This window comes from Pelodiscus sinensis, chromosome 12 (genome assembly GCF_049634645.1).
Source record: "Pelodiscus sinensis isolate JC-2024 chromosome 12, ASM4963464v1, whole genome shotgun sequence".
NCBI lineage: Eukaryota > Metazoa > Chordata > Testudines > Trionychidae > Pelodiscus > Pelodiscus sinensis.
This window is the reverse complement of record NC_134722.1, coordinates 47,654,940-47,667,816: the sequence shown is the minus strand read 5'-3', so window position 1 is coordinate 47,667,816 and position 12,877 is coordinate 47,654,940. Positions and strand designations below refer to the sequence as shown.

At 60.9% G+C, this 12,877-nt stretch overlaps 1 protein-coding gene across 5 annotated transcripts in view; it reads left to right on the top strand.

The window, feature by feature from the left end:
- The window catches only part of ST3GAL2 (ST3 beta-galactoside alpha-2,3-sialyltransferase 2), a 55,764-nt gene extending 43,337 nt beyond the window's left edge, over window positions 1-12,427 (top strand). For all 5 annotated transcript variants that reach the window (XM_075940582.1, XM_075940586.1, XM_075940585.1 and 2 more), the window contains exons 3-7: window positions 757-950; window positions 5,573-5,752; window positions 6,383-6,428; window positions 7,182-7,301; window positions 8,187-12,427. In XM_075940582.1, coding sequence (XP_075796697.1) covers window positions 757-950; window positions 5,573-5,752; window positions 6,383-6,428; window positions 7,182-7,301; window positions 8,187-8,360 — 714 coding nt within the window. In that variant the 3' untranslated portion in view covers window positions 8,361-12,427. The remainder of the gene's footprint in view (window positions 1-756; window positions 951-5,572; window positions 5,753-6,382; window positions 6,429-7,181; window positions 7,302-8,186) is intronic.
- The last annotated feature ends 450 nt before the right edge of the window (window positions 12,428-12,877 follow it).

Genomic DNA, 12,877 nt, shown 5'->3' with positions numbered 1-12,877 from the left:
CAAGCTGCCGCTGCGCCCCCCTTTCTGTAGCCTGCAGCGCTTGGCTGCTGGGCAGCACGAGGCAGGGGCTTCGCCTGAGATGCTTTCAGGGCAACATGGGCTGGGAGCTTGAGACTCCGGTTCCCCACAGTGCCTGAGCCCCACAAACACCGAGCTCTTTCGCGCCCCCAGTGCCACAGGGTGAGATAAGGGACGTGAGCAAGATCAGCCCAGAAGTCTGTGGCAGAGGCAGGGCACTGACCTCCAGATGTGCACCTGCTCCTCAGGGCTCTTCCGCCTGGCTGGCAGTGGGTTTCGTTAGAGGTACCCCTGCAGTGCTGGCAAACCGGCTGCTGCCATGCCAGGCTGGGAGTCCAGCTGGGGGTGCACGGGAAATCAGAGCGACTTTTTTTACCCGTTCTACTGCCCGAAGCAGGAAAAAACTGCCAAGAGAAGGGCATAGGGACAGAGGAGACCTCGTGGGGGGCAGTGTCCCATGGCTGCCAACCTGGGGTCTCTGCAGTTGCCGGAGGAGGAACATGGTTTAGAAGAGGTCTTGGCGTGATCCATCCGGCGTTCCTGCTAATGGTGCTCTGAGAACAGGGTGCGGAAGGGGTCTTGTTGGGTGGCCTAACCCCATCTCGGGTGTAAGTTCCACCTTCGAAACCGAACCAAACCAAACAGGCCCCCGCCTCCCCTTTGCTGCGCATGCTGCTGTTCCTGTAACGCCTCGCCGCTGTGCCCCATGACATCTCGCTGGCCCTGGTGTCTCCGCAGATGCTGCAGCCCCAGTTCAAGTCGCACAACATTAACGAGGTCCTGGGCAGGCTCTTCCAGATTGTGCCGGGCGAGAACCCCTACGGCTCCCGCGACCCGAGGAAGTGCCGGCGCTGCGCGGTGGTGGGCAACTCCGGCAACCTGCGTGGCTCGGGCTACGGGCGAGAGATCGATGGGCACGACTTCATCATGAGGTGGGTGGCAGGGGCGGCACCGCACTGGGGGCTGGGGGGCACCGCGCTGGGGGCTGGGCGGCACCGCGCTGGGGGCTGGGCGGCACCGCGCTGGGGGCTGGGTGGTACCAGGCTGGGGGCTGGGGGGCACCGCGCTGGGGGCTGGGCGGCACCATGCTGGGGGTGGGCGGTACCGGGCTGGGTGGCACCGCGCTGGGGGCTGGGCGGCACCGTGCTGGGGGCAGTATCTGAGCAGATCAGGTGGAAGCGTGTTGTCTGCGTGTGCCCGCCGCTGCCAGCTGTTTGAGAGCAGCCTCCCTCCGCTGGGTAGTCGAGACTTGTCTCCCGCCCCAGAATCCTCAGAGGCACCTTCTCCATTGGCCTGGCTCTGCAGCTGGTGGTCCCCTGCTGTCTCTGACCTCCCAGTCCTTGGCTCGTTGAGCAGCTGGAAGGGGCAGGGCAGAGCTGTGTGCAACGGGCTGTCGCGTCCCCCCTTTCCCTGGCCAGGCCGGGCTCTGCACCACGGCGTGTGTCGCTGCCGCTCGGGCCGTGGCTCCGGTCCTGGCCTAGACTCTGCCACCCTCTGCCCTTAGCATGAAAATCCCCCTCGTCTTAAGCCGGCCAGCGGTCCATCTGGATGCGGCCCGGTTGCCTTTGCTGCCGGCCTGCCGTGCTGGCTCTCTGGCCTTGTCCTCGGCTGGCTGGCGCTTGCTCTCCGCGCCCTGTGGCTTCTGGCACGTGGCGGGTGGTGGTTGTGCAGGGGCTGGATTTGGTCTGCACTGTTTGTGGGTGCCCTGGGTTGCACAGATCGGGGAGAGAATCTTTGGGCTGCATTGTCCCGAGGGGACTGGCTTCCTGTGCGGAGCTGCTGCTCTCCAGGGGAGGTGGAGGAGGTGTCATCCCGCTCCTCCTCCCAAAGCATCCTAGCCCCGGGAGGCCCCGCTGCCTCGGCTCCTCCGCAGGGAGCGCTAAGCGCGGGGATGCTGCAGTGTGACTGTCTGGGGGAACCACCGGTTAAAAGCTCTGAAGTGCGGCCGTGAGCAGGAACGTGCCTGCCCTGCCTTGCTGCTGAGAGTCTGCCTGGATCAGCGCCGAGGCCTAACCCGCCGCCGCGGGCCTGAATCAGCCTTCGCTGCAGTCTGGCTGCCCCGGCGGCATCGCCTCGACCCTGGGGTTAGGATGCTGCTCTGGAAACCTGCTCTGATGCGGACCGGCTCTTCTCTGGCCACCCTGTCGCCGGTCAGGCAAGCTCACGGAGACAGTTTTCCTGGCTGGCCCGGCCACGGAGGCGGGACTGGCCTCTGGCTTGAGCAGGGAGCCACGCGACCCATCGTGGCATCAGTGGCCCGTGGCGCTGTGTGTGGGGGAAGCAGGGGCGGGCCTGGGGCTTGAGCAAGGAGCCTGCAACCTCCTGTCGTGGTGTCCGTGGCCCGTGGCGCTGTGTGTGGGGGAAGCAGGGGCGGGCCTGTGGCTTGAGCAGGGAGCCTGCAACCTCCTGTCGTGGTGTCAGTGGCCCGTGGCGCTGTGTGTGGGGGGAGCAGGGGCGGGCCTGTGGCTCGAGCAGGGAGCCGCGTGACCCATCGTGGCAGTGGCCCGTGGCGCTGAGTGGGGGGGAAGCAGGGGCGGGCCTGGGGCTTGAGCAGGGAGCCTGCAACCTCCTGTCGTGGTGTCAGTGGCCCGTGGCACTGTGTGTGGGGGAAGCAGGGGCGGGCCTGGGGCTTGAGCAGGGAGCCTGCAACCTCCTGTCGTGGTGTCAGTGGCCCGTGGCGCTGTGTGTGGGGGGAGCAGGGGCGGGCCTGTGGCTCGAGCAGGGAGCCGCGTGACCCATCGTGGCAGTGGCCCGTGGCGCTGAGTGGGGGGGAAGCAGGGGCGGGCCTGGGGCTTGAGCAGGGAGCCTGCAACCTCCTGTCGTGGTGTCAGTGGCCCGTGGCGCTGTGTGTGGGGGAAGCAGGGGCGGGCCTGGGGCTTGAGCAGGGAGCCTGCAACCTCCTGTCGTGGTGTCAGTGGCCCGTGGCGCTGTGTGTGGGGGAAGCAGGGGCGGGCCTGGGGCTTGAGCAGGGAGCCTGCAACCTCCTGTCGTGGTGTCAGTGGCCCGTGGCACTGTGTGTGGGGGAAGCAGGGGCGGGCCTGGGGCTTGAGCAGGGAGCCTGCAACCTCCTGTCGTGGTGTCCGTGGCCCGTGGCGCTGTGTGTGGGGGGAGCAGGGGCGGGCCTGTGGCTCGAGCAGGGAGCCGCGTGACCCATCGTGGCAGTGGCCCGTGGCGCTGAGTAGGGGGAAGTCTGGTCATGTCAGTGCCTTCATCCTCCGGCATGGGCTCAGCCCGGCTCCTCGTCCGATTGCTGCTCCCTTGCTGCCACCCAGTGGGGACCGGCAGGAGGACTGCGGGTGATGCAGCAAGGAGCAGACTGGCCAGAGAGCCGCCGAGTTCCTCCCTTAGGAGCGTTCACACTCCGAAGGGGCCGATTAGAGCAGCCCGGTCACTCGGCTACCCCTCCTTTCGCCCAGCGAGCCCTGGATGGAGGCCAGGAACTCGACTTGGATGGGCTCTTCCAGCCTCGATCTGAAGACCTCAAGAGATGGAGAAATCCAGTTCCCTGAGGCTCTACAGCGAATCTTTGGGCTGCTGGGAACAGCTTGCGCCTAATTTCCAAGTGAAATCGGTCCGGCTTCAGCGTCTAGTCACTGGTTCTCGGCCGGCCTCTCTGCTCTAGAGCAAAGATCCCGTTAGTCCCGGGGGTTTTCCGCTGGTGAAGGAACCAGCATCCTGATCCGGTCACCTCGTATCCTCCTTTTGGTCAGCTAAACGGACCGAGCTCTCCTTTCTCGCTCGGAGGCATCTTCTCCAGCTCGCTGGTCACTTGGGTGGCTCTCTTTCGGCCCCCTCTGCAATTTTTCAACATCCTTTGCAGAGCGTGGGCACCAGAACTGGCTGCGCCATTCCCATGCCGTGTTCCGAGGTAAAATCGCCTTCTTGCTCCGGGTCTCTCCTTCCCTTATTGCAGACGGCGCAAGCGTTCCCGGGGCGTTGCGTGTCCACTGCGACCTCCTCCCCCCACGTGTCTTTCTCTGTCGCTGCTTTCTAGGACAGTCTCCTGTCTGGAGGCCCTGCCTGCCGTCCTGGCCCTAGGTGTAACTCTGCCTTTGGGTGTGTCCATCACCATCTCGCCAAGGAATCCGGATCCTGCCGGAGGAGTCTCCTCCCCTCCCCTCCCCTCGCTATCTAGAACTGGGGCACTCTTGGCGGGCCGGGGGGGGGGGGAGGGTGTTAAATTCCCGAATTCCCTGGTCTGTCAGAGGGGCACTGGAAAGGGAAGCCCGGGCGGGGTTCTCGCGTAACTAGCGCAAGGTCTCTTGCTCGTTCTGCTGAAGCTTCTCGCACAGGCTGTTCCCGGGCGGGACAGACCTCTGGCCTGCTCCAGGGCGGCAGCGTCTGGGTTCCTAGGACTTGTCGAGTTGGGGCCCCACCGCACCAGGCACTGTACAGACAGCGACCGTGACACAGCCCCTACCCCACCGGGGAGACCCCTGGCTTCAGGAAGCCGCCTTACAGTTGGGGGTTGGGTGCCCAGTGGCTGGACCGCTTGTACCTGCTGCCCTGACCCTGCTCAGGGTTACAGCGATCACCAAGAGCTGAGCGCCCAAGGCTGCTGTGGGCATTGAGCATGGCTGCAGTGGGGGCCTTGTTGGGTCTGAGCGGCACAGGCGTAGGTGTCCTGGCTCGGGGCACGAACCCCACAGCGTCAAGCTGAACATGAGAACGGCCAGACTGGGTCAGACCAACGGTCCATCCGGCCCAGCGTCCTGTCTGCCCACAGTGGCCAATGCCAGGTTCCTCAGAGGGAGGGAACCCAACAGGGAATTCTCACTTGATCCCCACCCTGTCACCCACCTCCAGAGAAACAGAGGGTAGGGACACCGTTCCTACCCAGCCTGGCTAATAGATTCATGGAGGTTGGGTCCATCAATGGCTATCTAGCTCTTTTTTGAACCCTGTTAAAGTCCTGGCCTTTACCACATCCTCTGGCGAGGAGTTCCACAGGTTGACTGTGCGCTGAGTGAAGAAAAACTTCCTTGTGTTTGTTTGAAACATGCTGCCTATTCATTTCATTTGGTGACCCCTAGTTCTTATATTGTGGGAATAAGTAAATCACTTTTCTTTATTCACTCTTTCCACACCAGTCATTTTATAGACCTCTCTCATATTCCCCCTTCATCTGCTCTTTTCTAAGCTGAAAAGTCCAAGTCTTTTTAATCTCTCTTCATATGGGACCTATTCCAAACCCATCATTTTTGTTGCCCTTTTCTGAACCTTTTCTAATGCCAATGGATCTTTTTTTGAGATGAAGCGACCATCTGTATGCAGTATTCAAGGTGTGGGCGTCCTATGGTTTTGTAGAGAACTGGGATTTCTTTAAAACCCCGTGTTTTGTCCGTAAAGAAGAGGAGGAAACTGGAATTAAATGCAGAGCCCTTGATGAAGGCACACCGACCTGGAGAGGGAACAGTGGGGGAGGGCACAGAAGGGGGTCCTGGCATGGATACCCGGGGTGCCCCATGGAAGCAAGGATTGCAGTCTCTAACTGCTGCCCTGGGGTCTGTGTGCAACAGGCCTAAAGCTCACCAGACTGTCGCTCTCTCTGCAGGATGAACCAGGCCCCCACGGTGGGGTTTGAAGCCGACGTGGGGGGCAGGACGACCCATCACTTCATGTACCCGGAGAGTGCCAAGAACCTGCCTGCCAACGTCAGCTTCGTGCTGGTGCCCTTCAAAGCCCTGGACCTGCTGTGGATCGCGAGCGCCCTGTCCACGGGGCAGATCCGCTTGTGAGTAGAAAGGCTCCTCTGTGCCGCCACGGGCTGGCGCCGCTTGGGGAGCACAGAGCCCGTCTGGGCAGCTGGCTCACGGGCAGGGTGTCTGCGTGGGCTGGGGGCGTGGGCCCCAGAGTGAACCGGAGCCGTTCCCAAGGAGGCCAGGAGGGAAGGGGTCGCGGCCCGGCCCGAGGAGCCAAGTATTCGGAAGGGCACCTCCTCCTAAGGCTGTCCCGTGGCACCACTGCCACTGATTGGCAGGGACAATGGAGGGCCACGTCGCCTCTCTGGGCCTCTTTCCCCATCTGTGGCGGGGGATCTGTCTGTCTCCCTCCCCAGCAGGGCCCAGGGGCTAGGCAAGGCGGGAGGAGTGGGCGGGCCCCCCCCCCCCCCCACGGTGCAGAAGGGGACTGGCAGGCAGGGTCTCTGTTTCAAAGGCCCCGACTCAGGATAGTATTTAGGCAGGGACGTAGCGGGATGCACCTGAGTGTTGCTCCCTAGTGTCCGTGGGACCAGGCATGTGCTGCCGGGACCCCCGCGACCGGCTTCTCCCCTTTAACGGGCCTGCCTTGTGTGCACCTCTAACGAGAATGCCTTGTGGGGGCTGCGTGGCCCGGGGTGTAACCTGCCTCTCTGCTATTCCAGCACCTATGCACCCGTGAAGCCCTTCCTTCGCGTGGATAAGGAGAAGGTAAGGCTGGCTCTAGGTCCCTCTCCTCGCCCCGCCCTGACTGCGGGCAGCTGCAAACACCCTGCTCACCGTCCCATGGGCTAAAGGGACCCTCACTACTGACTCCTCCTGCGACGTTTCCCTTGGCGGCCCTCCCCGCCCCCGGAGCGTTTCCCTCCCCTCCCCCCCCGAGCGTTTCCCTTGGCGGGGTCCCCCCCCCAGAGCCTTTCCCTCCACTGCTCTGGCTCTTCAGCCCTGAGAACGTGGGCTGGAAAACAAGTGTCGTCGTCCCTCGCTCCGGCAAGGCCAGGCAGGCTCTGGGGTAGCTAGACGTCAGTGGCCGCTGCTGTATGTCCCTGGCGAGGGATACCGTGAACCTCTCAGACTCTTCGCGTCTTGGGCTCAGGGGTCACCTTCTTCCCACGGCCAATCTTGCATTCAGCCGTCTCCCGCTGGGAGAGCTGGGACCAGGCCGTGTGGGACTGAGCTGGCAGTGCACAAGTCAGAAGCGTGTTTCCGGCCGGAGGAGGGTGGGTCTAGACCAGCTCCCGGGCGGGGGAGTGGCGGCCGACCTCACTACAATGGAGCCTGAGAAGTTTCACGAAGGGGCAGTGACACGCTGGGGTTGCCTGAGGGAGCCGGGCAGGGACTGGATGAGTCAGGAGGTCCCATGCACCTGTGATGGGGAGGTCTGGGAAGAGCTGACTCTGCTCCTGAGCTGCCAGTCCAGCGCTTCTCCCCAGCCTGCCCGCTTGGACCGTGGCTTTCTTCCAGGTGCAGATCTACAACCCAGCCTTCTTCAAATACATCCACGACCGGTGGACCGAGCACCACGGGCGATACCCCTCCACAGGGATGCTAGTGCTGTTCTTCGCGCTCCACGTTTGCGATGAGGTGGGTGCCGAAACGGTTGGGTCCCATGTGATGTGCGCTCCCTTCCACGCGCCACGTCACCATGCTGGTGAGAGACAAACCGCTTCATGCGGCTGGCACCAGGCCTCGCGTCCCTGCACGAGAGCGCAGCCTTGCTGAAGTCTGCCCGTGGTCACCTGGGGTGACTGTCTCCTTGACAGTGGCTTGTCCAAGACAGCCAAGTCCTGCCTCAGACTTGCAGGTTTGCTTACTCGGGGACGCCTCGGCTCCTTTGCCAGGAGTTGGGGCAGGGTTACAGAGGCTGGGCTTTGCTCTCAGTAGGGTTCTGGGCTCTGGTTGCTTCTTCCTTATTTTGAGTCCTGGGTGCTGCTTGGTACTTTCTCCAGCTGTCCCTTGAAACCTCTTCCTTCAGGCAAAACATAGCCAAAACCTGTCGTGTTTCCGAGACGCCCCCTTGTGCTCACTCAGTCCGACATGCATGACACATGCTCGGGACTCTGTCACAACATCGGCACCCCAAACTGTGCCTCGGACCCTAATTCCAGCCCATGTCGCTGACACACCTCTCCAGGCCCTTGGCTGGCTTAGCACGCCAGAGTTTATGCAGGTTAAATTGGAGCAGAGAGGTTGCTTGGGGCTGTCAGTCCGATTGACCGCACATATCAGTGTGCCGCCTCCTGGTGCTGGAGCTCCGGCCCGGTGCATGGACTGGCCTCCCTGAGCAGATAGCGGTAACGCGCCATGCTAGCTAGGTCTGACGCTGGTCCGGCACCCTGGGTCCAGCCGTGCTAATGCCCGACGTGTCCCAGGCAGGCGGAAAACCCCCCGTTTGCCTTCCTGCCCCGTGAGAAGCCGGGTCTCTGCCGCTGAGCTCTGACCTAACTGCTGTCCCCTTCTCTGGCTCAGGTGAATGTCTTTGGATTCGGGGCAGACAGCCGGGGCAACTGGCACCATTACTGGGAGAACAATCGCTACGCGGGGGAGTTCCGGAAGACAGGGGTGCACGATGCGGACTTTGAGGCGCGCATCATCGACATGCTGGCGAAAAGCAGCAAGATCGAGGTTTTCCGTGGCAACTGATGCTCAGGCGCTGGCCTCCGGCCTCCCTTTCAGAATCAGGTTTTGCGAGACGGGGTGGCAGACCCCCGATCGATCCCAGCGAGCTCCGGGCTCAGTGGAAAGGCCGAGAGGACGCTTGGTGCTGCCTGCCAATCGTGTCCGGCGAGAAAGGGACCCTTTTTGGGGCGGAGGAGTTTCGACTGAAAAGGACTGACACAGCCAAGCGGCTCCTGATGACGCCGGGAGCTTCTGGCCCGGTTCTCCTCCTAGTCAAACCAAATGCTGCTCCTTTTTTTAAAAACACAATCATGATCATTTCAGAACAAAGCCCAACTGACTGCGCCCACAGGCCGAAGGCCAAGCTACCTGTGTTGACCCATCAGCCCAACGCAACGACCTCGCCTGTGCGCTCTGGCCACGACTGACCCTAGGCCCATTCAGTTCGGAACAAGCTCGGGGAGGTCCCTTTCGCGGGGATCTTGGCGACTGGCAGTCGCTCTCCCGCTGTCTCTTCATGCTGTACAATCGGGTTCACAATGCTGAACGGACAATCGGCCCCTTTGGGGCGCAGGCCCTGTCTGTGCGCCGGGGACAACCCGGCTTGGCAGAGGCTGGGGGGAGGGAGCAGAGAAAAGGCCACGAGGTGGCTCTTCAGGTCCCAACCCTTAGGAATGAGCCTGCAGAGGAGAGGCCTTGCAGAGCAGAGCTCTTGGACACGTCAAGAGGGAAGACTCTGCCCTGGTGGAGCAGCACCCGGGCGCTCCTGGCTTAGGGTCTAGGCGGGGGGGAAGCTTCTGGGAGTGGCCAGTGATTCAAACAGCCTGGGAGCTCGTCCCAACGGGCGGGAGGAACGGGGAGGAGGGGAACCTCCGTGTACTCCTGTGAGAAGGGGGAAGTGTCTCGCTCTAGGACGAACCGCCCATCGCCGAGAAGCCATGCCAAAGGCAGCCAAGCCCTCTGCAGAGCCTCCTGGGGCCTAGGAGCCACAGCCACTGGGTTCAGAGAGGGAAGGGGGCGTTCTCTACTCTAGAACCACCAGGCATTTTTCCCGTCCCTCCCCCACAAACGGTGGCTCCTCCTCTCTTCCGCCAGGGCATGTTCTTGCAACAAGCTGCCTTTGAAGAATGCCGGCTTCTTGCAAAGACAAGTTCTGATGAGCGGAGCCATGGTAGCCTGGTAGGGTCCTGCTTTTCTTGGGTCACTGTCAACTGCCCGGCTCCCCCTTGCATGGGAATGGAGCTGCAGTAGCCACTAGCCCGTTAGCGGATCGTGATGCAGGGATTGTCCCACCGGCTGGACAGCTGACCTCACGGCTGACGTTCTTGGCAGGGACTCTCCTCCCTCTAGATGCCACTGATTTCCCCAGCAGAGAGACGGCTGTGGCACAGGAGACTTGTAAGGGGCGGGGAGCAGGGAGGGTGGATTGGTAGAGAACTGGCCAAGGAGGCACTAGCTGAAAGCTCTGAATCAAGGTGGGGCAAGCTGGATGGAGAGGGCAGCGTTCGTGCTCGGACAAGGGGTGCTTCTGCCCACAGCGTGAAGGGAACAATCGGTCCTTTCTGTTGCTAGCCGGAAGAGCAAAGTGTGGGGCGCTTAGAGAGAACTTTGGTGAGCCACGTGTGTGTTTAAAATGGAAAGCTAAGTCCTGAGGCCCCAAGCCTGGGGGGTGGGCCAAGCCAAGCTACAACGAACGCCCAGGAAGGACAGAACATCCCCGTTGGGCAAAGAGGTCTCTGCTTCCGAAAGGGCAGGAGCTACCCCCTCCTGCCTAAGCCTGTCCCTGCTTTGCACTAGGAAGGGCTGTCTCCTTTGTGGGACTCCAGGCTACGGACGTGGTCCAGTCAGAGCCCCTGGCCTAGCGGTAGGGTGCAAAGAGAGGGTGAAATAACCTCATCCCGCAGCTGACAAGGCTTCCCCATGGTTTGGGGGATTGGTCCACACTGGGGGGTGCTCCCCGAGGGAGCAAAGACCGGCGCTGAGGAAGATTATCTGCAGGAGAGGGGCTGAGTCCTTGCTTGCTTGGGGTTCTCAGGTAGTCTCGGCTGGACTAAAGCAAATGCAATCATGCCAAACAGTATTGAATGGAATCCTGTATCCTCATGAGGCTGGGGGAGACGGGGCTGGGAGCGGCCAATCTCCTTGTTGCAATAGTTAGTTAAAGAAATTCTGATGGGGAAGGGGGATCTTTTTGCATCTGGCTTTTCTGTACGGCAATCTCTCCTGGGTTGAGCTGTGAAAGGCATGCCCGTGACGCTAGCGCAGCGTCAGACGAATGGCTCTCATTTCTGTCTCCTGGGCTTGTTGCGGAGCGGGATGCAGGCTGCCTGAGGCTGTGTGCAAAAGCCAAAGGTCCCACTTGTGCTGTCGTGCGATCACATGGCCTGCTTGCCTAGCAGTCACTCTGGGTAATCCAGGACGAACGCGGGAGCTCCGTAGTAGTAGTGACCCTCTGAGGCTTGAGAGTGTGTGTTGGAAAGTCCGCAAAGTCACTGCATGCTGGGGTGTTGGTTAGGGCAATGCAGCCTGTGTTCTTTCTGCACCCCTCTCTTCCCGGGAACCAGGGGAGGGAGACGCGCTTTAGGTCAGGCCCAGGCCCAGCTGTCTAGTTTTTAGAAACAAACCATGAGCAACAAAGAGTGCCTTGAATCACATACTGTCTGTCACACTGGACTCCACCCACTGCCCATGCCGCGGGCGGGGTTCCCCCAGGGGGTTGGTGTCGTCTGCGTTTAGTGGCAGTCTTGGCTGCTTCCTACGTGGTTTTCATGCCGCCGTGTTAAGGACAAATCAGAGCGAGGTGCTGGAGTTAGCTGGAAAGTGCCACGCCTGGGGAGAGCAGCCAGAGACCCCCTTTTCAGAAGCTGCTGCTGCATTTCCAACCCTGCTGCTGCGCTCCGTGCTGGCTGGTGCAGCAGGAGACGCACCTGCTGAAAAATCCAGGGGCTGCCTTTGGAAGGGCTGGTCTCGCTGCTGGGCAGAGGCGGGACTGGCTTGACAATCAAGGAGAGACCGGAGCCACCCTATCGACAAGGGGTGTTCCCATGTCGTCTCTAATCCAAGAGCCGGTCTGGTGCCATGATCTCCAGCAACGCCCACTCCCCACGCGATGAGTGAATCTGGTTTTCAGCTAACTCCGCCTCTGCTTCTTGGGAACCCATCTTTCGTTCACCCTGCTGCGGGGACTCGCGAGCACATCTTTCCTTGGCAGACTGGCCAACAAACGCCTGCATGAGCATGCTGCAACCCAGCCCCGCGGAAATGGGAACGGGGGCCACTGTCTACTAAAACCACTGTACTGTACATAGAGGAAACTACACAGAGGCTGTGGGTTAGGTGCCCTAGCGCCTTCCGGCATGGAGCAGAGATGGAGAGAAGGACAGTGCGACCAGCTTGCACGCCCCTCCTTGGTGGTCTCCATCAGCATCAAAGCCGCTCAGAAATTGCCCTGCACGTCAGAGGAAGGGCTGCCCACGGGTCCGTGCAGTCCCTCGGAGAGTAGGTTTGCCAGTTCATGGCTGGTCCAGGATGGTTCAGTCTTGAGAAGGTCCCAATCCTGCTTAGGTTCCTCCTGCATGCAGCTGAGCTGCACCACTGGAGTCAGGGGAACTATTTCTGGGCATCTCCTGTGGACTGGGGCCCAAAAGGCCACCCCGCCCCTGGAGAAATGGAGGGTTCCTCTGGTGTCCTCCTGCATGTAGGGTCCCCTTCTGAATGCCTCGCGCTGGCGGGGCTCTTGGCAAAGCTGACTCCTGGTCCAGCCCTGTCGGTAGCCACCCCTCCAAGAAGCCAGTCTGAAGAGCAGCTGGTCAGCCTGCCCAGCAGCCTCTGTGTACTTTGCTACTTCGACACGCGACTGTCTTAAACCAACTTCTTTTAGTTTAGTTACGACAAGGATTCAGCTGAAATCTTCTGTCCCTCCTGCTGTTGTAAGCAGCCTGCCGAGGGCGCCGGCTCTCCTTTGCCCTTTGGGTTCCGTATTAAGCGCACTTTTACTGGAGGGGAGGGGTTTTCTTTCATGTGCCACAATTTGGAAAATGGTTTTTATTTTATGTTCTATTGTACAAAATAAAATCTGTATCTGTTCCTTCTCCTGGCGTGTGTGTCCACCAGGCCTCCGGGCTTGCAGGGTCTTTCATCTGAAGCCGAGCAGGAGCTGGAAGGTAGAACTCTGGCCTTAGGTGGAAAGCGGGCCGATGGGCCAAAGCTAGCCGCTTCCAGTCCGTCTGCTGGGGAGGGCCAGAGGCCTCTGCCTTAGCACACTCATGCAAAGCGTCATCTGCGAATTGCTCCCCGGAGTCCCTAACAATACAATCTCTCCAATTCTTGTCCCACTCACACCGTCCTATCGTAACACCTGCCTCCATCGGCCATTGCAAGTCTCTGATAAACGCACGCTCCTTCAGTGACAGAGAGGATGAGGAGTTATGTACAGGGCTCTGTTCAAATTTATTTTGGGATGAGTTTTGGGCTCCCAGCGTGGCCTACAGGGGCACAGGGATTTAGGGTGCAAATCTTTTTAAATATAGTTTGACATCTCA